Source organism: Bombina bombina, chromosome 1, assembly GCF_027579735.1.
Source record: "Bombina bombina isolate aBomBom1 chromosome 1, aBomBom1.pri, whole genome shotgun sequence".
NCBI classification, from domain to species: Eukaryota; Metazoa; Chordata; class Amphibia; order Anura; family Bombinatoridae; genus Bombina; species Bombina bombina.
In genome coordinates, this window is record NC_069499.1 from 682,709,919 (window position 1) to 682,736,729 (window position 26,811).

General features: G+C 39.8%; 1 protein-coding gene across 1 annotated transcript in view; it reads right to left on the minus strand.

The window, feature by feature from the left end:
* The window catches only part of TBC1D8B (TBC1 domain family member 8B), a 283,925-nt gene that overhangs the window by 211,009 nt on the left and 46,105 nt on the right, over window positions 1-26,811 (minus strand). The window contains exon 2 of the mRNA XM_053699162.1: window positions 19,263-19,373. Coding sequence (XP_053555137.1) covers window positions 19,263-19,373 — 111 coding nt within the window. The remainder of the gene's footprint in view (window positions 1-19,262; window positions 19,374-26,811) is intronic.

Genomic DNA, 26,811 nt, shown 5'->3' on the forward strand with positions numbered 1-26,811 from the left:
TTTTTTATTTAGGATGCTTATCCGGACTCAGGCATTATCATTTTCTACTCATTGTGTTCCCATACTAGAGCTTTTTTATTTAGGATGCTTATCCGGACTCAGGCATAATCATTTTCTACTCATTGTGTTCCCATACTAGAGCTTTTTTATTTAGGATGCTTATCCGGACTCAGCCATTATCATTTTCTACTCATTGTGTTCCCATACTAGAGCTTTTTTATTTAGGATGCTTATCCGGACTCAGGCATTATCATTTTCTACTCATTGTGTTCCCATACTAGAGCTTTTTTATTTAGGATGCTTATCCGGACTCAGGCATTATCATTTTCTACTCATTGTGTTCCCATACTAGAGCTTTTTTATTTAGGATGCTTATCCGGACTCAGGCATTATCATTTTCTACTCATTGTGTTCCCATACTAGAGCTTTTTTATTTAGGATGTTTATCCGGACTCAGGCATTATCATTTTCTACTCATTGTGTTCCCATACTAGAGCTTTTTTATTTAGGATGCTTATCCGGACTCAGGCATTATCATTTTCTACTCATTGTGTTCCCATACTAGAGCTAGAGTAGCAAATGATAATGTCTGCGTCCAGATATGCAAAAACAGACACTTCACATACTCTTAAACAGTCCTGAATGAGACTGCTGTCACAGTGCAGATGCAGGAGCCTACTACACACAGATTCAGGAGCCTACTACATGCTGTAACTGTAACACTTAATTAAAATTAGCCACCACAAAAAAAAAAAAAGACTCCTCTCAATGGCTGAATTGCCTGGTCAGTCCCCTACCCTACCTCCTCAGCTTCTGATGTCTTCCTTCCTTGCTTCCGTCGGTGCTTTCACAGTGTGAGCACACTTCATGGTGAGGCTAAAAGACGTGCTACGCTTATATTCTGCCTCCTGTGATGCTCTGTAATTTTTGCATGGGCCTGCCGTGCTCTTTACAGGCCAGAAAGAACAGTAAGCGTGGCACGCGTGCCATAGGTTCGCCATCACTGATATATAGTTATTAGTGCTTTTGACTTTTTTGTTTTTTTTTATATTTTTAATTGTAATATGTACCAAATTCAACCTCTATAAGTATATATCTGTTATTTTAAGAGCACTAGATATTTTTTCCCTAACCTTATAGCTTGTTATTTACCATTGCATATAGAAATTCAATATATTTTTATGTTAGATGGAGGAAAACCTTTTACATTGGTGGAGCTAACTAAGATAAATATCCCACCTTGGTGAAATTGACAAAACCCTATTTATGCATCTCAGGCACCTCAGCACCATTTGAGCGCCTCTTCTCTGCTGCAGGCAAAATAGCTGCAAAAAGAGAGCCAGCCTCAACCAGGAGCATGTGGTCATGTTGACATTTTTGCATATGAATGCAAAGTTTCTGAAAGAGTGACTAACTGAATGTTATAAACAGTGATAGTCTATCTCTATCTAGTTCTACCTCTTTCTAGTTCTACCTCTTTTGAAACCGTTTGTGGTTTTGTTTTGCTTAATTATAAAAATTTGTTCTGCTGCTTACAAATATAAACTTCAGACTAAAACCTTACATTAACACACCTGTTTGTCCAATTTTTAACACTAAGTGGCCGAATTATCAAGCTCTGAATGGAGCTTGATGCCCGTGTTTCCGCGCGAGCCTTCAGGCTCGCCGGAAACAGTAGTTAAGAAGCAGCGGTCTAAAGACCGCTGCTCCATAACTTGTCCGCTGCCTCTGAGGATGCGGTCTTCAATCCGCCCAATCCTATACGATCGGGCTAATTGACACCCCCTGCTAGTGGCCAATTGGCCGCGAATATGCAGGGGGTGGCATTGCACAAGCAGTTCACCAGATGCTGTTGGCATTTATTGATGTGTAGCGGACATGATACGCTACATCGTATTCATGTCCGTCCGCACTTTAGTAAATCGGCCCCTTAGTATGTGGATTTTATTATAAACATAGGGAAAACATTTTTTTTTTAATCCGATGATGAAAATAATAGTTAGTTGCAGCCCTAACATCTCTCTCTCTCTCTATACACATATATACTGTATATATATACCTACGGATTGTGGCGTTTAATCTAGAGTGGTGCAGGTCAATGACTATAATATATTGTACGTGATTGTCAGTGAAATCATACACTAGGTCTCTGGCAAATAGAGCACTTATGCTTCTGTGGACCATGTTAGTCAACAAAGCCTGTGCCACTACTTGGTTGGTGTTTGGTGGATGGACTAAAGCACTCCCAGTAGAAATGGCATGTGATCAATTTAGAATTTTTTTATTATTATTATCGGTTATTTGTAGAGCGCAAACAGATTCCGCAGTGCTTTAAACATAGGCGGTATACAAGTTAGCAATAATAGAGATCAAATAGGTAGAGGGCCCTGCCTAGAGTTGTACCGTTGTAGTCAGCTCTTGTGAAGGTGATCTGAAAACAGTTGGACTCTTAGGCTTACATTCTAAGGTGGTTCATGGCGGATAGCAATGGAGTAGAGGAACTGTTATTAGAAAAGGTTAGTGTAGGTTGTATGCATCCCTTGAAAGAAGAGTCTTTAGGGAGTCCTTGAAGCTTTCAAAACTAGGGGAGAGTCTAATGGAGCGAGGCAGAGAGTTCCACAAGATGGGAGTCAGTCTGGAGAAGTCCTGTAAACGGGAATGTGAGGAGGTAACAAGAGAGGAGGAGAGTAGGAGGTCGTGAGCAGAGCGAAGGGGACGGGAGGGAGAGTACCTGGAGACAAGGTCTGAGATATAGAGGAAAGCAGTGCAGTTGAGGGCTTTGTATGTCAGAGTCAGAATTTTGTGTTTAATCCTGGAGGCAAGAGGAAGCCAGTGAAGGGATTGGCAGAGAGGTGCAGCAGATGAAGAGCGACATGTAAGGAAGATGAGCCTGGCAGATGCATTCATTATGGATTGTAAAAGGAGCTAGACGGCAGCTAGGGAGACCAGAAAGAACAGAGTTGCAGTAGTCAAGGCGGGAAAGGATGAGAGAGTGGATTAAAATCTTAGTTGTGTCTTGTGTAAGGAAATGTCTAATTTTAGAGATGTTTTAAAGGTGGAAGCGGCAGGATTTAGCCAAAGCTTGAATGTGAGGAGTGAAAGAAAGATCTGAAGTGAATAGAGAAGGACAGAAGCGCCACATGGCCCAATATTGTAGGATATAATCAGTAGGTATAGATCATGGTTTCACTCACATGTAATATCACACCCCTAATGGTGTAGAAGGAGCAGTCTGGGATCAAAGACAGTCACCCAGAAGACTGGACAAAGTGCTGTGATCTGTAGAGGACAATATAAAGCACAAAAAGGTGCCTATATGGCCTAGTACTGTAAATACACAATAGATAGTAAGAGTATGTGATATTCACTCACATTTGGTGGAGCACCTCCCTTGGTGCTGCAGAGGCAAGCTGGGATCAATATGGTCACCCAGTAGACTTATTCTCCAGCAATTCAGGAACTCTCAGTCGTCAAAAAACGAATCAGAAGTGTAGATAATAAATATAAACAGGCAGCAAGTGGTAAGTGATAACTTACTTTATTTAAAACATTTAAAACGTTAGCAACGCGTTTTTCAGCCAACCAGTGGCTGTTTCATCAGGCTTAATCACTTTGTCCGGAGGCCAGTCTTCTGGGTGACTGTCTTTGATCCCAGACTGCTCCTTCTACACCATTAGGGGTGTGATATTACATGTGAGTGAAACCATGATCTATACCTACTGATTATATCCTACAATATTGGCCATGTGGCGCTTCTGTCCTTCTCTATTCACTACAGATTACTGATCCTGGATCGCAGCCTTGATCCTCCACAGATAGCTGCCTTTTGTACCTATTCCACTCACCCACTTCAATACCATCCATAAACTACTCATGGACGTTTTTGTACTTTGATATTCATCGTATGTTGGTAGTACATATTTGCCACTGAGTCTATATATGATATATTATTGTTAACTCATTTAAAACAAAAACAACATCTATGTCCATATTGTATGTCTATTTCCATTAATACGGTTTTATTGACCCCTACTCTCACTGATTCTAACCCATTTATTTAGTTTGATTTCTAATTGTATCTATTATTCTATAAAACAAGGGCGCCCCCTATCTGTATTTTGTACCTTCACAAAAAGAAAGATCTGAGTCAAGTGTGACCCCAAGACATCAGGGGCGCGATCCAATATACAGCGCAGGTTTCGGCGCAAGCGTGGAAACCTGCACCGCCCGTAGTTTCAGCTTGTCTGACAAACTAGCGATTTCCAGAAATCTGCGTAAGTACAAATTTCTGGAGTCGCCAGTGACTTACGGCACTTTTAGCCAATAGAATAAGAGCTACTGTAATTATATTGGCTATTCTAATCAGCCAATAGAATTAAAGTAGCTTTCATCCGATTGGCTGATTTGAATTTGAAGGCTCAAATCAGCCAATAGGAATTCAAGGGACGCCATTTTTAATCGCGTACCTTGAATTCAGATACAGTGTACGGCGGCGATCGTATGAAGAGGATCCTCCACGCTCCATGGCTCCGGTCTTCAGTTCCTGCATCACCGGTCTTCAGTTCCAGGGAGGACGGTCTTCAGCTCTGCAGTCATCGGTCTTCAACTCCTCCGCGCCAGCTGGTTCCTGGAAGAAGAAGAGGTCGCCGCCTGGAAGAAGACCTTCTCCGCCGGTCTTCAGGACAGGTAAGGAGCACTTGGGGGTTAGACTTAGGTTTTTTTAAGGGGGGATATGGTGGGTTTTAGAGTAGGCGTGTGTGGGTGGTGGGTTGTAATGGGGGGGTTGTTCTTTTTTTTCACAGGTAAAAGAACTGATTACTTTGAGGCAATGCCCCACAAAAGGCCCTTTTAAGGGCTGGTAATAGAGCTGATTACTTTTAGTAATTTAGTTTAGGGACTTTTTTTATTTTGGGGGGCTTTGTTATTTTATTAGGGGGCTTAGATTAGGTGTAATTAGCTTAAAATTCTTGTAATCTTTTTTTATTTTTTGTAATTTAGTGTTTGTTTTTTTTGTAATTTAGTTTAGTGTATTTAATTATATTTTAGTTTAGATAATTGTAGTTTATTTAATTGATTTATTGATAGTGTAGGTGTATTTGTAACTTAGGTTAGGATTTATTTTACAGGTAAATTGGTAATTATTTTAACTAGGTAGCTATTAAATAGTTATTAACTATTTAATAGCTATTGTACCTAGTTAAAATAAATACCAAGTTACCTGTAAAATAAATATAAACCCTAAAATAGCTACAATGTAATTATTAATTATATTGTAGCTATCTTAAGGTTTATTTTATAGTTAAGTATTTAGTTTTAAATAGGAATATTTTAGTTAATAAGATTAATATTATTTAGATTTATTGCAATAATAATTAAGTTAGGGGTGTTAGGGTTAGATAGGGTTAATATAGTTAATATATATAATATAATAACTATATTAACCCTAATATAATAAGGGTTAATATAGTTAATATAGGTGGCGGCGGCGTAGGGGGGTCAGATTAGGGGTTAATATAGGTGGCGGCGGTGTAGGGGGGTCAGATTAGGGGTTAATATATTTAATATAGGTGGCGGCGGTGTAGGGGGATTAGATTAGGGGTTAATATAGGTGGCGGCGGTGTAGGGGGTCAGATTACAGGTAAAAGAGCTGATTACTTTGTGACAATGCACCGCAAAAGGCCCTTTTAAGGGCTGGTAATAGAGCTGGTTACTTTGGGGCAATGCCCCGCAAAAGGCCCTTTTAAGGGCTGGTAATAGAGCTGGTTACTTTGGGGCAATGCCACGCAAAAAGGCCCTTTTCAAGGCTATTTGTAATTTAGTTTAGGGTAGGGACATTTTAGTATTTTAGTGGGTAATACATTTATTATAGGTGGCGGCGGTGTAGGGGGATTAGATTAGGGGTTAATCGTTTTAAAATAGGTGGCGGCGGGGTAGGGGGATTAGATTAGGGGTTAATCATTTTAATATAGGTGGTGGCGGGGTAGGGGGATTAGATTAGGGGGTAATGTAGTTAAAATAGGTGGCGGCGGGGTAGGGGGCTCACATTAGGGGGTAATAATTTTAATATAGATGGCGGAGGTGTAGGGGGATTATATTAGGGGGTAATAATTTTAATGTAGGTGGCGGCGGTGTAGGGGATCACATTAGGGGGTTAGACATTTAATGTAGGTGGCGGCAGGGTCCGGGAGCGGTGGTTTAGGGGTTAAACACTTTATTAGGGATTGCGGCGGGGGATTGCGGTTGACAGGTAGATAGACATTGCGCATGCGTTAGGTGTTAGGTTTTATTTTGCAGCTAGTTTAGGGAGCTACGGGGCTCCAATACTCAGCGTAAGGCTTACTACGCTTGCAATTTGTGGCGAGGTGAAAATGGAGTAAGATTTCTCCATTTTCGCCACGTAAGTCCTTATGCTGTATATTGGATACCAAACTGCGCAGGTTTGGTATGCCTGTCTATGGGCCAAAAAACTACGGCCGAAGGCAGAAATATAAGAGCGTAACTTCTATGTTACGCCGTATATAGGATACCAAACCAGCGCAATATTTGGCGTCACCGGCTTTTGCGGGCGACGCTGCATATCGGATCGGGCCCCAGGCATGCAGGGTAGGGGTAATGATGGAGTTTTCAACAGTTATAGAGAGATGGGGTGGAGATTTTAGAAGGGGGAATTAAGGAGCTCAGTTTTGGAGAGATTTAGCTTAAGGTAGTGAGAGGACATCCATGAAGAGATGTGAGAAAGACAGTTAGTAACACGGGTTAGCAAGGAAGGAGAAAGGTCTGGAGCAGAGATGTAGATTTGAGTGTAGTCGGCATACAAATGATATTGAAACCTGTGGGACTTTATTAGGGAACCTAATGATGACGTGTAGATTGAGAAGAGAAGGGGACCGAGGACAGAGCATTGCGGTACCCCAACAGAAAGTGATAATGGGGCAGAGGAAGCCCCAGAGAAGGCAACACCAAAGGTACGGTTAGACAGGTAGGAAGAGAACCACGAGAGGGCTGTGTAACAAATGCCGAAGTATTAAAGGGTTTGGAGCAAAAGAGGGTGGTTAACAGTATCAAAGGCTGCAGACAGATCAAGGAGGATAAGCATAGAGAAGTGGCCTTTAGATTTGCTGTTAGTAGTTTGTTGGTAAACTGAACAATTGTTGTCTCTGTGGAGCGATGTGGGTGAAATCCAGATTGCAGTGGGTCAAGGAGGGAGTGTAATGTAAGGAAATGGGATAGGCGTGCGTGTACTACCTTTTCAAGAAGCTTTGAGGCAAGAGGGAGTAGGGAAATAGGGCGGTAGTTGGATAGGGAGGTTGGATCAAGAGAAGGTTTTTTGAGGATAGGTGTGACCAGTGCATGTTTTAGAAATAAGGGAAACATACCAGTGCTGAGGGAGAGGTTGAAAATGTGTGTGAGGATAGCGGTAAGGGTAGAAGAGAGGGAGGGGAGTAGCTGTGAAAGGATGGGGTTGAGGGGACAGGTAGTGAGGTGAGAGCGCAGTATAAGTGCAGAAACTTCTTCCTCAGTAACAGGGGCGAAAGAGATAAATATATGGTTATGTGGGTTTTAGTTAATTGCAAGTTTTTTTGGGGGTGAGAGGCTGGAAGCATGTTGAGAACTAATTTAGGTTCTGATGGAATCGATTTTGTTATTGAAGTTGCTGGCAAAATCTTTGAGCTGAAAGAGGAGTTGTATTAGGAGGTGGGGGTGGGTGGTGAAGAGTGTTGAAAGTGGAGAATAGATGTTTTGGGTTTGAAGAAAGAGTGGAGATAAGAGTAGAGATGTGTTACTTATAAAGATTAAGGGCAGAGTAGTAGGAGTTTAAGATGAACTTTTAGTGAAGAAAGTCAGCTGAACTCTGAGATTTTCTCCAGTGCCGCTCAACATTAGGAACATCTGCGTAGGTACCGTGTCAGAGGACAAAAAACAACTAAGAGGAATAACCTCTTACAAAAGGTACATATGTGTAGCACTCAAATTCCCTTGATTGGTAATATCGACAGAGTATTGAGTGGCGGATAAACTAGGCTATTAAAATATAACTTTTATTGGGACTTTATTAAAAGGATAGGACAAAACAATTAAAATTACAGAAACTAGAATCAATCTGATTAGGGACAGTGGTGAGGGTAACACTTTGTGTAAAATTATATATCGTCAGAGATATTAATATATCTGGTTAGTATCTCTAGGTGCTCCAACTATTGTGTTATTTCTATATGTTAGTAATTTAATCACTAACGATGAAACTGTATTAGATTAAAGATATTGATATATCTAGATGGTAACTCCAGATAATCAAATTTGTATAAGTCTTTCTATTCGTGGTAATACACAATCAATCACAGCTTGCTAAATATACTATTTGTTACATAGCTAGTCGTGCACAGAATTGATGTTCACAAGGTGAAGTGGTTATGGCATATTGTGGTATACCATGTACATCAAATTCACATAATCTGTGAGGTATAAAGAGCGTCGTTAACTATTTGTAACTGGTATCAAACCCTCATGATTATATCACACTTAAGTCGGGGTGTATATTGTGTACTTATAAATTGGTCAGAAATAACTGTGACTCAGTTAGATATTAAAAATAAATCCCTTAAAGTCAAATGTATATACTCTGGGAAATTAGGATATTAGTAGCACAACTTCTCTTGATGCATGAATATACATCTATATTTTGTACCAGTTAGATTGTATAAAAGGATATCACTTCTGGACCAAATTATAGTTATTCGCTCATTTATAGAGTCAAGTTCAAGAATTGGCTCCTGAGTGTTTCAGTCACCGACTGGTTAAAGGTAATTTTATCCAATATGTAACATAGTGTACTACTAAACTCTCATCCAATCACGTGGTTACATATATAATAGTATTGCTATGTATGTTACACCAACACTATTGTATGTTATAGTGTAGTCAATACTATATATTAATTCCACTCACTCACTTTTGTCTGGTTGGTAACATGTAAGGCAAAGCCATAAACATTTATTTCAGTAATATTAAGTGTTACTACACTAACATCCAATTACGTGGTAACTCATATAGTAGTATTGCTAAATATATTAGACCATTGCTATTATATGCAATGGTATATTAAATACTATAGTATGGTATAGTGTTAACCAGTTTTAAATATTTAAGTACACAATATACACCCCGACTTAAGTGTGATATAATCATGAGGGTTTGATACCAGTTACAAATAGTTAACGACGCTCTCTATACCTCACAGATTATGTGAATTTGATGTACATGGTATACCACAATATGCCATAACCACTTCACCTTGTGAACATCAATTCTGTGCACGACTAGCTATGTAACAAATAGTATATTTAGCAAGCTGTGATTGATTGTGTATTACCACGAATAGAAAGACTTATACAAATTTGATTATCTGGAGTTACCATCTAGATATATCAATATCTTTAATCTAATACAGTTTCATCGTTAGTGATTAAATTACTAACATATAGAAATAACACAATAGTTGGAGCACCTAGAGATACTAACCAGATATATAAATATCTCTGACGATATATAATTTTACACAAAGTGTTACCCTCACCACTGTCCCTAATCAGATTGATTCTAGTTTCTGTAATTTTAATTGTTTTGTCCTATCCTTTTAATAAAGTCCCAATAAAAGTTATATTTTAATAGCCTAGTTTATCCGCCACTCAATACTCTGTCGATATTACCAATCAAGGGAATTTGAGTGCTACACATATGTACCTTTTGTAAGAGGTTATTCCTCTTAGTTGTTTTTTGTCCAGTAATGTACATAGCACCTAATCTTCATACTATTTAGTATACCGCTGAGGGTGAATTCACTTTTTACTCTTAGTTGTAGTTACCTACAATTATATTCCCTTTTTTATCCCTCGGTAGTGCCGTTGGGCCCCCTTCTCACCGTGTCAGAGGAGTATGCCAGAGCTGAGGGTGAGTGTTTGGTTTCCGAGCTATGGTAGGAGGGGCCAGATTGTCAAGGGCCGATGTAAGTGTGGAATTATAGTGGCAGATAGTTTGGTCAGGGCAGGAAAAGGAGGAGATGGATAACAGGAGAGGTTTGAGAGAACTAGCGAGCTTTTGGTGATCTAATGACATTATGCTTCTGTGAAGTTTGATGTGAGGGGTAGAAGGAGGGAGAGTTGTAGGGAGGGATGCAATGTTGCAAGTGAGGAGATGATGGTCAGAAAGGGGGAGACTGCATTGATAGCTAAAGATCAGATCAATGGAGTGACCATCTTTGTGAGTGGGAGAGTCAGTCCATTTTAACAGACCGAAAAGAGAAAGTGAGTTGCATAAGTTATTTTGCAGAGGAGACAGTAGGATTGTCAAGAGGGATGTTGAAGTCACCAAGAATGAGGGCAGGGGTGTCTGAGGAAAGGAAATAAGGTAGCCAGGCAGCAAAGTGATCTAGAAATTGAGTTGAGGAGCCAGGGGGTGGTATATGACTGCAACGCGTATAGAGAGGGGAGGGAATAAGCGAATTATGTGGGTTTCAAATGAGGAAAATGTGAGGGAAGAGATGGGTTGTATTTGTTGAAAGGTGCAATGAGAGGAAAGTAAAATACCCACACCACCTCCTTGTCTGTTACCAGACCTAGGAGTTTGGCTGAAGTGGAGACCCCCATGTGACAATGCAGCAGTAGATGCTGTGTCTAAAAGGAGAGAGCCAAGTTTCTGTGAGAGCCAGAAAGTTGAGGGAGCGGGAGATAAAGAGGTCATGGATAGAAGTGAGCTTGATGCAAACAGAGTTCGAGTTCCAGAGTGTACAAGTGAAGGGGGGTAGTGGCTTTAGATAGAAGAGGAATGTCAGTAAGGTTAGCAGAGTTTTGTTTGCTGGGTCTGTGGAAAGGTACACATGGATGTGCACGGCTAGGAAGATGTTGGGGACCAGGATTAGGGGAGATGTCACCCACAGCTAGTATGAGCAAGAGGGAGAGTGACATGAGGTAACATGCAGATTTGCAGTAATGAGACTGTTTTTGGGATGAGGTGCAGGGGGAAGAGAAGGAGTCTAGGAATTTGTGAAGTTCATGAGTACAAAAGTAAGGTGAGTTTAAGAGAGATGGGCTAATGAGCAGAGCAGGTGGTGAGGGGGAAGGAGTAATTGAGTAAAGTAGATTGTTTTAGAGGCAAGAGGTAGCAAAAAGGAATATGAATATATTGAGCATTTTTACAAAAGTTGGAGCCAATTAAACACATAAAACACAGAATTACAGCAGCACTTGCATAAGGAAACAATTAGATACTTAAATGCAAAATTACAAAAGTACTTGCATTGTGCCTTGCCCAACACTTGTTCAATTCTTGTATAATTCTTATCTTAATGCCTTACTTATAAAATGTTCACTTGTATAATTCTCATCTTTAATGCCTCACTTATAAAATGTTCACTTGTATAATTCTTATCTTAATGCCTCACTTATAAAATGTTCACTTGCATAATTCTTATCTTAATGCCTTACTTATAAAATGCTCACTTGTATAATTCTCATCTTAATGCCTTACTTATAAAATGTTCACTTGTATAATTCTAATCTTAATGCCTTACTTATAAAATGTTCACTTATATAATTCTCATCTTTAATGCCTCACTTATAAAATGTTCACTTGTATAATTCTTATCTTAATGCCTCACTTATAAAAATTTCACTTGTATAATTCTTATCTTAATGCCTCACTTATAAAATGTTCACTTGTATAATTCTTATCTTAATGCCTTACTTATAAAATGTTCACTTGTATAATTCTCATCTTAATGCCTTACTTATAAAATGTTCACTTGTATAATTCTCATCTTAATGCCTTACTTATAAAATGTTCACTTATATAATTCTCATCTTTAATACCTCACTTATAAAATGTTCACTTGTATAATTCTTATCTTAATGCCTCACTTATAAAAAATTCACTTGTATAATTCTTATCTTAATGCCTCACTTATAAAATGTTCACTTGTATAATTCTTATCTTAATGCCTCACTTATAAAATGTTCACTTAAAAAATGTGACCATATGCTATTGTAACAATGCATACTGCCCATGCAATGTACCCCCAGTGCAATGCACAGCCCAAGCTAGTGTGAAATATATGCAGGCAGGGCAGTCAGCTGGGTCCACTAAATTACTTGATTGCTAAGTCAAAGACAATTTAAAAGGCCAATTGAAAAGTTAGATTCTGGTCAGGTCAGGGTGAGATAAATTAAGATAAACAAGATAGTAACATGTTGGGGAGGTGGGAGCTATGGCATACAAGAGCTAAACATTTAATAATAATAGCAAGTATTGATAAGGATTGAACATCACATGGCAATTAACAAAACATTAGAAGTAAGACATTGGGATAACAAGACAATAATTGCAGGACTAAATTAACAACCTAAAATCATTTGCTCAATATACATATGCACATACCAAAAGAGAGTTACAGGAGAGGAGAGAGCACTAGAATGCAGTGAATAGTTGCAGATGAACAGGGACTCTATTCACGTATCAAAAGAGAGTTACAGGAGAAATACATGCATATGGCAAAATTGCAATAAATGTGTGTTATAAATGCAATGCTGATTACAAATTGAGTTTACATTCCTTTTAATTAAGTTATTGATTTCAAAGATATTTAGATCACATATAGAGATGATCATTTTGTGTACAATCAAATAATGATGTTATGTTCTGAAGTCCTACAGGAAGGTTCAGTAAAATCTGCCACGTGAGTGGACTTGTATTTTGCTTGAATAAATGGTTATACAGGTTAAATCACATGTTTATTTCATTAGTATTTAAACAGAAATGGAAGAAAAAGAATAATGCGACACATAATTTTCAAAAACTGGTCTAGAATTATATTTTTTTATTTGCAAAGAAAACCCACTGGTGCAGGTCTGTTAAAGAAAATCATAAAGCTGTCCATATACTCATGGATTTTTGCTTCCAGAGCTCTGCACCAATATTTGATATTGTCTCTATGGCAAAGGGAGGTTAAAATCACCCGTCTTGACACACACGTATCCTTAAAATCTGTTCTCTAGCACTTTTAGATGTAGAAACCTAGTTGAAATGGGCTTTACAGGCACAATTTAAGCATAAACAAGTCTAGGTAATTTTATTTGCATCTCTCTTTAGTGAACACATTATGGGCGAGATTACATTTGCGGCACAAGCTTCAGCGCAACTGCTGAAACCGGCGCCGCCCGTAATTTGACCTCGCACATCCTGCCAGCAGTTCATAAAGTGCCGTAAGTCAGATAAACTAGTGATGTCCAGAAATGTGCGTAAATACAAATTTCTGGAGTCGCCAGTGATTTACGGCACTTTAGAAACTGCCGGTGCCTAAGAAAATAAAAAAAATGTCAAATCTCAGGTAAAAGTCTAAGACGCCTCCCAAAAATAAACACGTAAAACCCCTATATCCGCCATCAAACCCACATCGCGATCTACCTAATAAAAGTATTAACCCCTAAATTCGTAAAAACCCCAACATCGTGAACTACCTAATAAATGTATTAACCCCTAATCCGCCATTCACCCACATCACAAAGTCCCTATTAAAAATATTAACCCCAATCTGCAATTAACCCACATCGCAAAATATCTATTAAAACTATTAACCCCTAATCCGCCATTAACCCACATCGCAACAAACCTTATAAATCTATTAACCCCTAATTCTCTGAACCCACACAACACAATAATCCTAATAAAACTATTAACCCCTAAACTGCCAAACCAACACAACGCAATAATCCTTACAACTAACCCCTAAATCGCCAAACCCCCACAACGCAAATAACTAATTAAATTACTAAACCCCCTAACCTAACACCCCCTAAATTAACAAATACTAAGTTACAAACAATTAAAATAAAAAAGCTAACATAACTACTGCCAGTAGCCCTTAGCTGATTTCAGTAGCTCTCATTCTATTGGCCGATTTGAATTTGAAGACTTAAATCAGCCAATAGGAATGCAAGGTACCCCATATTTAAACGCGTACCTTGAATTCAATCCTCAGTGTGCGGCGGTTATGGTACAAAGAGGATCTCCACGCTCCATGGCTCTGCCGTCGCCAGTCTTCAGTTCCGTGCTCTGTGCCGGCTTGTTCCTGGAAGAAGATAGAAAATACCGCCGCTTGGAAGAAGACTTCACCGATGGACTTCAGAAACCGTGAGTACCTATCTGGGGGTTAGACTTAGGCTTTTTTTTTTTTTGAAGATTAGGGATTTATTGGGTATTTGAAAAAAGAGCTGAATGCCCTTTTAAAGGCAGTAAAATAGCTAAATGCCCATACAAATGCCCATTTAGGGGCAATGGGTAGTTTAGAATTTTTTTAGTGTTAGGTTTTTTTTTTATTTTGGGGGTTTTGTTGGGTGGGGTGACAGTATTTTTTAAGTTAAAAGAGCTGTTTTATCTTTGGGCAATGCCCTACAAAAGGCTCTTTTAATGGCTATTGGTAGTTTAGCATTATATTAGGGTGTGTTTTTATTTTGGGGGGCTTTTTTATTTTCATAGGGATTAGGTTTAATTTTTTAATTTTTGATAATTTGGTTCATTATTTAATGTAATGTTAGATTTTAAAAAAATTTGTACTCTTAGATTAATTTAATTTTAGTTTTTTTATTTTTAAGTAATTTGTAACTTAGTATTATTTAATTTAGGTAATTGGGGTTAATTTAGGGGGTGTTAGGTTAGGGGGCTCAGTAATTTAATTAGTTATTTTTGTTGTGGGGGTTTGGCGGATTAGGGGTTTATAGATTTATTAGGTTTGTTGGGATGTGGGTTAATGGTGGATTAGGGGTTAATAGGTTAATTGAGTTTATTGTGTTGGTGGGGTGGCGGTTTAGGGGTTAAAAGTTTTAATAGGTACTTTGCTATATGGGTAAATGGCGGATTAGGGGTTAATAGTTTATTAAGGTATACTGTATTGCGTTTTTGGGTGATGGAGGTTTAGGGGTTAATCACATACACCTAGATTTAGGGTTTTGCGTTAGAAGGGGTGCGTTAGCTACGCATGTTTTTTTCCCCCGCACCTTTTAAACAACGCTGGTATTGAGAGTTCTCTGAAGGGCTGCGTTAGGCTCCAAAAAGACAGCGTACAGGCATATTTACCGCCACTTCAACTCTCAATTCCAGCGTTGCTTACGGACGCGGCCAGCTTCAAAAACATGCTCGTGCACGATTCCCCCATAGGAAACAATGGGGCAGTTTGAGCTGAAAGAAAAACAGCGTTCAGCTCCTAACGCAGCCCCATTGTTTCCTATGGGGAAACACTTCCTAACTCTGCACCTAACACCCTAACATGAACCCCGAGTCTAAACACCCCTAACCTTACACTTACTAACCCCTAATCTGCCGACCCCGCTATCGCTGACCCCTGCATTTTATTAACCCCTAATCTGCCGCTCCGTACACTGCCGCAACCTACATTATATCTATGTACCCCTAATCTGCTGCCCCTAACACCGCCAACCCCTATATTATATTTATTAACCCTTAATCTGCCGCCCCCAACGTCGCCGCTACCTACCTACACTTATTAACCCCTAATCTGCCGACCGGACCTCACCGCTACTATAATAAATATATTAACCCCTAAAGCTAAGTCTAACCCTAACACCCCGTAAATTAAATATAATTTAAATCTAACGAAATAAATTAACTCATTAAATAAATTAATCCTATTTAAAGCTAAATACTTACCTGTAAAATAAACCCTAAAATAGCTACAATATAACTAATAATTATATTGTAGCTATTTTAGGATTTATATTTATTTTAAATAGGTACAATAGCTATTAAATAGTTAATAACTATTTAATAGCTACCTAGTTAAAATAATTACAAAATTACCTGTAAAATAAATCCTAACCTAAGTTACAATTAAACCTAACACTACACTATCAATAAATTAATTAAATAAACTACCTACAATTATCTACAATTAAATCAACTAAACTAAATTACAAAAAATAACAAAAGATTACAAGAATTTTAAACTAATTACACCTACTCTAAGCCCCCTAAAAAAATAACAAAGCCCCCCAAAATAAAAAATTGCCATACCCTATTCTAAAATAAAAAGTTTACAGCTCTTTTACCTTACCAGCCCTTAAAAGGGCCTTTTGCGGGGCATGCCCCAAAGAATTCTGCTCTTTTGCCTGTAAAAAAAACATACAATACCCCCCCAACATTACAACCCACCAGCCACATACCCCTAATCTAACCCAAACCCCCCTTAAAAAACCTAACACTAAGCCCCTGAAGATCTCCCTACCTTATCTTCACCACGCCGGGTATCTTCCGGCAAGAAGAGGTCCAGAAGAGGCTCCGAAGTCTTCCTCCTATCCCGCAAGAAGAGGACATCCGGACCGGCAAACATCTTCATCCAAGCGGCATCTTCTATCTATCTGTTCCGATCAGCCAATAGAATGCAAGCTCAATCTGATTGGCTGATTGGATCAGCCAATCGGATTGAACTTGAATCTGATTGGATGATTCAATCAGCCAATCAGATTTTTCCTACCTTAATTCCAATTGGCTGATAGAATCCTATCAGCCAATCGGAATTCGAGGGACGCCATCTTGGATGACGTCCCTTAAAGGAACCTTCATTCGTCGTCTAGTCGTCGGGAGAAGAGGATGTTCCGCGCCGGAGGTCTTGAAGATGGATGCCGCTTGGATGAAGATGTTTACCGGTCCAGATGTCCTCTTCTTGCCGGATAGGAGGAAGACTTCGGAGCCTCTTCTGGACCTCTTCTTGCCGGATCGGTGATACCCGGCATGGTGAAGATAAGGTAGGGAGATCTTCAGGGGCTTAGTGTTAGGATTTTAAGGGGGATTTGGGTTAGATTAGGGGTATGTGGGTGGTGGGTTGTAATGTGTGGGGGGGTATTGTATGTTTTTTTTACAGGCAAAAAAGCAGAATTCTTTGGGGCATGCCCCGCAAAAGGCCCTTTTAAGGGCTGGTAAGGTAAAAGAGCTGTAAACTTTTTATTTTAGAATAGGGTAGGGCATTTTTTTTATTTTGGGGGGCTTTGTTATTTTTTAGGGAGCTTAGAGTAGGTGTAATTAGTTTAAAATTCTTGTAATCTTTTGTTATTTTTTGTAATTTAGTGTTTGTTTTTTTGTAATTTAGTTTAGTTGATTTAATTGTAGATAATTGTAGGTAGTTTATTTAATGAATTTATTGATAGTGTAGTGTTAGGTTTAATTGTAACTTAGGTTAGGATTTATTTTACAGGTAATTTTGTAATTATTTTAACTAGGTAGCTATTAAATAGTTATTAACTATTTAATAGCTATTGTACCTAGTTAAAATAAATACAAAGTTGCCTGTAAAATAAATATAAATCCTAAAATAGCTACAATATAATTATTAGTTATATTGTAGCTATTTTAGGGTTTATTTTACAGGTATTTAGCTTTAAATAGGATTAATTTATTTAATAAGAGTTAATTTATTTCGTTAGATAAAAATTATATTTAACTTAGGGGGGTGTTAGACTTAGCTTTAGAGGTTAATACATTTATTATAGTAGCGGTGAGGTCCGGTCGGCAGATTAGGGGTTAATACTTGAAGTTAGGTGTCGGCGATGTTAGGGAGGGCAGATTAGGGGTTAATACTATTTTTTATAGGGTTTTTGAGGCGGGAGTGCGGCGGTTTAGGGGTTAATACATTTATTATAGTGGCGGCGAGGTCCGGTCGGAAGATTAGGGGTTAATAAGGGTAGGTAGCGGCGACGATGGGGGGGCAGATTAGGGGTTAAAATATATGGGTCGGCGGTGTTAGGGGCAGCAGATTAGGGGTACATAGGGATAATGTAGGTTGCGGCGGTGTGCGGTCGGCAGATTAGGGGGTTAAAAAATGTTATTACAGTGGCGGCGATGTGGGGGGACCTCGGTTTAGGGGTACATAGGTAGTTTATGGGTGTTAGTGTAATTTAGAGCACAGTAGTTAAGAGCTTTATGAACCGGCGTTAGCCCAGAAAGCTCTTAACTCCTGGCTTTTTTCTGCGGCTGGAGTCTTGTCGTTAGAGTTCTAACGCTCACTTCAGCCAAGACTCTAAAAACAAGCATTAGAAAGATCCCATTGAAAAGATAGGATACGCAATTGACGTAAGGGGATCTGCGGTATGGAAAAGTCGTGGCTGGAAAGTGAGCGTTAGACCCTTTCCTGACTGACTATAAATACCAGCGGGCGCCCAAAACCAGCGTTAGGACCCCCTAACGCTGGTTTGGACGGCTAACGCAGAACTCTAAATCTAGGTATATGCCGTTGTGGGGGGTTGGCGGATTAGGGGTTAATAAATTAATTCAGTGTTTTGCAATGTGGGGGCTGGCGGATTAGGGGTTAATATAGTTTATTAGTTATTGTGGTGGGGGTTGGCGGTTGACAGGTAGATAGATATTGCGCATGCGTTAGGTGTTAGTTATTTTCAGGAGGTAGATAGATATTGCGCATGCGTTAGGTGTTACTATTTTCAGAGGGTTACGGTGCTCACATACTCAGCGCAAGTCTTGCTACGCCTGCCTATGCGTGGCGAAGTGAAAATGGAGTAACATTTCTCAATTTTCGCTGCGTAAGTCCTTGCGCTTAATATGTGATACCGATTTGTGACGCGGTTCTACGTTAGCTTATGGGAGTAAAAATTGTGTGTGACGGGTGAAATATACGCGCCGCATTTATATGTGGCGCTGTATATGTGATACCAAAACCGCGTAAAAACCTGGCTTTTGCGGACGACACCGCATATGTAATCTTGCCCCTTAGATGGCTCTAAAATACATTAAACCAAGTATTGCCTTTCTTTCTACAGTTAAAGTAAAATGTAAGAATGCTACAGATATCTAGCTTCTTTTTGAAACTTTATAATTACAGGTAACTCATGACAGTTTCTAGGTGTATTTGAAGAAGGAACTTTTCAAAAATAGAAGTTAAGGAGTCCAGTCTCATACAAAATGGCTGCTGGATAGAATGGTACTGGGAAGAAGAAAAAAAAACAGTTCTAAAGAATTTTTAAATGTGTTATAAATTCTTCAGCCCTTACGTTGAAGTGTCCTCATATGTAGGTAAAATATTGTTTCCTACAAAGACACACCTATTTACTGCAACATTTAATCTATCTTAGGTTACGCCTACAGTTTCAGTAAGCTTTACGTTAATGTTGTTCAAACTATATTTCATAATACTTGCATGAAACTGCATGATCAAACCTTGAAACATAAATTGGAATGTTTGTTATATTTACCACAAGCAATGGCCCAATACACCTGTGAGTCTGGGGTCTGATGAAGAATTCGGAAAGGGGCAACTTTTGCAGTAGAATCTAAAACAGCATCAAGTGTTCCTACAAGCAGTCCTGTTTAAAAACAAACAAACAAAAATATATATATGTCAACGTTGAAAAAGAGCTTTGTACACGCAATAAGCAGAATATACAATTTATTTTTATTCTTAAAGGGACATTGCACACTAGTTTTTCCTTAACTTGTCCGCCATCTCTGAGATGGGGGACAGCAATTATCCCGATCGGGATGATTGACACCCCCTGCTAGCGGCCGATTGGCCGCAAATGTGAAGGGGCGGTATTGCACAAGCATTTCACACAAAATGCTTGTGCAATGATAAAGGCCGACAGCGTATGCTGTCGGCATTTATCAATGTCGGGCGGATATGATTTTGTTACAGCAGATAATGGCCGCCCAACACATAATAAATCGGCCTTGTAGACCTTAAGTCTACAGATTCCTGCTTGCTCCTATTTGTGTAATGCAGGGCTCGAAAAATATGTTCAAAATCTAGGACCCAGAATTTTTAGAAGACTAGAATTAAATTGTGAATGTATTCAGTCACCCATATATATATATATATATATATATATACACATAAGCACACACACATAAATTTAAATAGTACAGAATCAATACATGCACACTCCTGAGCTTAAATCCCTGCAAAGGATAACAAGAAAACAAAGACAATTTGATAATAGAAGTAAACAGGAAAGTTGTTTAAAATTGTATGTTCTTCCTGAATCATGAAAGAAAAAAAATTGAGTTTTATTTCCCTTTTAAAAGTAATGAACTGGGGCTCTTGAATGGACACTATTGCACAGCACGTCAGGCAAATAAAATAGACAAATCTAAATACCAGTTTTTATCAAAGCGGTCACAACACAGAATGTTGCAGGGTCAGTCACATTTAGCCATAATCAAGTACGATGGTGGAGGAATTAAAGCCTTTTCAATGGTATTTTACAACAAAAGCAGACAAAATAATTAATTATATTACCTTTATTAAACATTTGAAGGGGATTACATTCTGAGTCCCTTTAAGAGATACACTTGATCTGACCCTTTTGATAACTGTGAATTTAATGACATATTGATACGATCATTTCCACAGAGAACAACATTTCTTTAAAGGGATATTTAAATGCCAAATGACATTCTTATTCCTTGTTGCATGTCATTTTTCATAACTAACGCAAGCTTATTAAGTGTAATCTTTGTGGAAAAAAGAAAACCCACCCCCTGCATTACACTAACTCCTGATAAGCATTTAACCCTATACCACACAAGGTAAATGTACTATATGGGTTTTTAAATGCAGGGTTACCTTTAGCTTTTGGATTCTGCTGACTGCACATTTGGCCCTGCTCCTACTTATTCACCCGCAGTTACAGCAATTTAGATTATCAAAAAGACGGTCACTCACAGTGGATGGGCGGCATTGTTAAAGGTACATGAGACCCACATTTTTTCTTTCATGATTTAGAAAGAGAATGCAATTTTAAACATCTTTCTAATTTACTTCTATTATCTAATTTGTTTTATTCTCTTGATATTCTTTGCTGAAAAGTATATCTAGATATGCTCAGTAGCTGCTGATTGGTTGCTGCACATAGAAGCCTTGTGTGATTGGCTCACCATGTGCATTGCTTTTTCTTCAACTAAGCATATCTAAAAAATGAAGCAAAATAAATAATAGAAGTAAACTGTAATGTTGTTTAAATTTCTATTCTCTATCTGAATCATGAAAGAAAGATTTTGGGTTTAGTGGCCCTTTAAGGGTGCTTGTAATATGGCTGTGATTGGCGAACAAACCTGTGATGTGGTTTTAAAAAATACATTCTGTACATGACAGGTAGGCTATCAAGAGGGAAAGGTGGCAGTTTTGGGGACCAAAATCTGGGTAAAATGGCTGCACAAAAGGTGAGAGTACCCCTGCCCTTAACGCTCTTAAATTTTTCACATACTGCAGCAGGATGACGAGCAGGAGCTTCTCTTATTGCCCCGCTCACCCTGCCATGTCTGCAGATTGGCAAGAGCCAATTGCTCATCGCTGCTGCATAATTTTTTCACCTCCTTTCATGTGGGTAAATCCACTATAGGATGCACCGGGTGGCTTATTAGTAGAAAGTACAGCTTGTCTAGATCATCAAGCAAGACCGCAGGACATAGGTGGAGGAACGTCTTCTCTTGAAGATGTAGTTTTTACCACTAAGCCGCCCGCTGCAACCTATAGTAGATTTACCCACATGAAAGGAGGAGAAAAACAGAATTTATGCTTACCTGATAAATTACTTTCTCCAACGGTGTGTCCGGTCCACGGCGTCATCCTTACTTGTGGGATATTCTCTTCCCCAACAGGAAATGGCAAAGAGTCCCAGCAAAGCTGGTCACATGATCCCTCCTAGGCTCCGCCCACCCCAGTCATTCGACCGACGGACAGGAGGAAATATATATAGGAGAAACCATATGATACCGTGGTGACTGTAGTTAGAGAAAATAATTCATCAGACCTGATTAAAAAACCAGGGCGGGCCGTGGACCGGACACACCGTTGGAGAAAGTAATTTATCAGGTAAGCATAAATTCTGTTTTCTCCAACATTGGTGTGTCCGGTCCACGGCGTCATCCTTACTTGTGGGAACCAATACCAAAGCTTTAGGACACGGATGAAGGGAGGGAGCAAATCAGGTCACCTAAACGGAAGGAACCACAGCTTGCAAAACCTTTCTCCCAAAAATAGCCTCCGAAGAAGCAAAAGTATCAAATTTGTAAAATTTGGCAAAAGTGTGCAGTGAAGACCAAGTCGCTGCCTTACATATCTGGTCAACAGAAGCCTCGTTCTTGAAGGCCCATTTGGAAGCCACAGCCGTAGTGGAGTGAGCTGTGATTCTTTCAGGAGGCTGCCGTCCGGCAGTCTGATTAGCCAATCGGATGATGCTTTTAAGCCAAAAGGAAAGAGAGGTAGAAGTCGCTTTTTGACCCCTCCTTTTACCAGAATAAACAACAAACAAGGAAGATGTTTGTCTGAAATCTTTAGTAGCCTCTAAATAGAACTTTAGAGCACGGACAACGTCCAAATTGTGTAACAAACGTTCCTTCTTTGAAACTGGATTCGGACACAAAGAAGGTACAACTATCTCCTGGTTAATATTTTTGTTAGAAACAACTTTAGGAAGAAAACCAGGCTTAGTACGCAAAACCACCTTATCTGCATGGAACACCAGATAAGGAGGAGAACACTGCAGAGCAGATAACTCTGAAACTCTTCTAGAAGAAGAAATTGCAACCAAAAACAAAACTTTCCAAGATAGTAACTTAATATCTATGGAATGTAAGGGTTCAAACGGAACCCCTTGAAGAACTGAAAGAACTAGATTTAGACTCCAGGGAGGAGTCAAAGGTCTGTAAACAGGCTTGATCCTAACCAGAGCCTGAACAAATGCTTGAACATCTGGCACAGCTGCCAGTCTTTTGTGTATTAAGACAGATAAAGCAGAGATCTGTCCCTTTAGAGAACTTGCAGATAATCCTTTCTCCAAACCTTCTTGAAGAAAGGAGAGAATCTTAGGAATTTTTATCTTATTCCATGGGAATCCTTTGGATTCACACCAACAGATATATTTTTTCCATATTTTATGGTAAATTTTTCTAGTTACAGGTTTTCTGGCCTGAACCAGAGTATCTATCACCGAATCTGAAAACCCACGCTTTGATAGAATCAAGCGTTCAATCTCCAAGCCGTCAGTTGGAGGGAGACCAGATTTGGGTGTTCGAATGGACCTTGAACAAGAAGGTCCTGTCTCAAAGGTAGCTTCCATGGTGGAGCCGATGACATATTCACCAGGTCTGCATACCAAGTCTTGCGTGGCCACGCAGGAGCTATCAAGATCACCGAGGCCCTCTCCTGATTGATCCTGGCTACCAGCCTGGGAATGAGAGGAAACGGTGGGAATACGTAAGCTAGGTTGAAAGTCCAAGGAGCTACTAGTGCATCTACTAGAGTCGCCTTGGGATCCCTGGATCTGGACCTGTAGCAAGGAACCTTGAAGTTCTGACGAGACGCCATCAGATCCATGTCTGGAATGCCCCATAATTGAGTTATTTGGGCAAAGATTTCCGGATGGAGTTCCCACTCCCCCGGATGAAATGTCTGACGACTCAGAAAATCCGCTTCCCAATTTTCCACTCCTGGGATGTGGATCGCAGACAAGTAGCAGGAGTGATCCTCCGCCCATTGAATTATTTTGGTCACTTCTTTCATCGCCATGGAACTCTTTGTTCCCCCTTGATGATTGATATAAGCAACAGTCGTCATGTTGTCTGATTGGAACCTTATGAATTTGGCCTTTGCTAGTTGAGGCCAAGCTCTGAGAGCATTGAATATCGCTCTCAGTTCCAGAATGTTTATCGGGAGAAGAGACTCTTCCCGAGACCATAGACCCTGAGCTTTCAGGGATTCCCAGACCGCACCCCAGCCCACTAGACTGGCGTCGGTCGTGACAATGACCCACTCCGGCCTGCGGAAGCTCATTCCCTGGGACAGATGGTCCAGGGTCAGCCACCAACGGAGTGAATCTCTGGTCTTTTGATCTACTTGAATCATTAGAGACAAGTCTGTATAATCCCCATTCCACTGTTTGAGCATGCACAGTTGTAATGGTCTTAGATGAATTCGTGCAAAAGGAACTATGTCCATTGTTGCAACCATCAATCCTATTACTTCCATGCATAGCGCTATGGAAGGACGAGGAACAGAATGAAGCACTTGACAAGAGCTTAGAAGTTTTGATTTTCTGACCTCTGTCAGAAAAATCCTCATTTCTAAGGAATCTATTATTGTTCCCAAGAAGGGAACTCTTGTTGACGGGGACAGAGAACTCTTTTCTTTGTCCACCTTCCATCCGTGAGATGTGAGAAAGGCTAGAACGATGTCCGTATGAGCCTTTGCCTTTGACAGGGACGACGCTTGTATTAGAATGTCGTCCAAGTAAGGTACTACTGCAATGCCCCTTGGTCTTAGAACCGCTAGAAGGGACCCTAGCACCTTTGTGAAAATCCTTGGAGCAGTGGCTAATCCGAATGGAAGAGCCACAAACTGGTAATGTTTGTCCAGAAAAGCGAACCTTAGGAACTGATGATGTTCCTTGTGGATAGGGATATGTAGGTACGCATCCTTTAGATCCACGGTAGTCATAAATTGACTTTCCTGGATGGTGAGTAGAATCGTTCGAATAGTTTCCATTTTGAACGATGGTACCCTGAGAAATTTGTTTAGGATCTTCAAATCCAAAATTGGTCTGAACGTTCCCTCTTTTTTGGGAACTACGAACAGATTGGAATAAATTCCCATTCCTTGTTCCTTTATTGGAACTGGGTGTATCACTCCCATCTTTAACAGGTCTTCTACACAATGTAAGAATGCCTGTCTCTTTATTTGGTTTGAGGATAAGTGAGACTTGTGGAACCTTCCCCTTGGGGGTAGTTCCTTGAATTCCAGGAGATAACCTTGAGAAACTATTTCTAGCATCCAAGGATCCTGAACATCTCTTGCCCAAGCCTGAGCAAAGAGAGAGAGTCTGCCCCCCACCAGATCCGGTCCCGGATCGGGGGCTACTCCTTCATGCTGTTTTGTTAGCAGTGGCAGGCTTCTTGGCCTGCTTACCCTTGTTCCAGCCTTGCATTGGTTTCCAGGCTGGTTTGGGTAGTGAGGCATTACCCTCTTGCTTAGAGGATGCAGAATTACAGGCTGGTCCATTTCTGCGAAAGGGACGAAAATTAGGCTTATTTTTAGCCTTAAAAGACCTATCCTGTGGAAGGGCGTGGCCCTTTCCCCCAGTGATGTCTGAAATAATCTCTTTCAAATCAGGTCCAAATAAAGTTTTACCTTTGAAAGGAATGTTAAGTAATTTTGTCTTGGATGACACATCCGCTGACCAAGACTTTAGCCAAAGCGCTCTGCGCGCCACAATAGCAAACCCTGTATTTTTCGCCGCTAATTTTGCTAATTGCAAAGCGGCATCTAAAATAAAAGAGTTAGCCAATTTAAGTGCGTGAACTCTGTCCATAACCTCCTCATATGGAGTTTCTCTACTGAGCGACTTTTCTAGTTCCTCGAACCAGAACCACGCTGCCGTAGTGACAGGAACAATGCATGAAATTGGTTGTAGAAGGTAGCCTTGCTGTACAAAAATCTTTTTAAGCAAACCTTCCAATTTTTTATCCATAGGATCTTTGAAAGCACAACTATCTTCGATAGGAATAGTAGTGCGTTTGTTTAGAGTAGAAACTGCCCCCTCGACCATGGGGACTGTCTGCCATAAGTCCTTTCTGGGGTCGACCATAGGAAATAATTTCTTAAATATAGGGGGAGGAACAAAAGGTATGCCAGGCTTTTCCCACTCTTTATTTACTATGTCCGCCACCCGCTTGGGTATAGGAAAAGCGTCGGGGGGCACCGGAACCTCTAGGAACCTGTCCATCTTGCATAATTTCTCTGGAATGACCAAATTGTCACAATCATCCAGAGTAGATAACACCTCCTTAAGCAGTGCGCGGAGATGTTCTAATTTAAATTTAAATGTCACAACATCAGGTACAGCTTGATGAGAAATTTTTCCTGAATCTGAAATTTCTCCCTCAGACAAAACCTCCCTCATGGCCCCTTCAGATTGGTGTGAGGGTATGACAGAACAATTATCATCAGCGTCCTCTTGCTCTTCAGTGTTTAAAACAGAGCAATCGCGCTTTCTCTGATAAGTAGGCATTTTGGATAAAAGATTTGCCATGGAGTTATCCATTACAGCCGTTAATTGTTGCATGGTAATAAGTATTGGCGCACTAGATGTACTAGGGGCCTCCTGCATGGGCAAAACTGGTGTAGACACAGTAGGAGATGATGTAGTATCATGTTTACTCCCCTCATTTGAGGAATCATCTTGGGCAATATCATTATTTGTGGCAGTACTGTCCTTACTTTGTTTGGACGCTATGGCACAATTATCACATAAATTTAAATGGGGAGACACATTGGCTTTCATACATATAGAACATAGCTTATTTGAAGGTACAGACATGTTAAACAGGCTTAAACTTGTCAACAATGCACAAAAAATGTTTTAAAATAAAACCGTTACTGTCACTTTAAATTTCAAACAGAAAACACTTTATTACTGAATATGTGAAAAAGTATGAAGGAAATGTTCAAAAATTACCAAATTTTCACCACAGTGTCTTAAAGCCTTAAAAGTATTGCACACCAAATTTCAGAGCTTTAACCCTTAAAATAACGGAACCGGAGCCGTTTTTCAATTTAACCCCTATACAGTCCCAGATACAGTCTTTGCTAAGACCCAACCAAGCCCTGAGGGGAATACGATACCAAATGACGCCTTCTAAAAGCTTTTTCAGAGATTCTTAGATCCTCACACATGCATCTGCATGCCCTGCTCTCAAAAAACAACTGCACATTAATGGCGCGAAAATGAGGCTCAGTCTATGACTAGA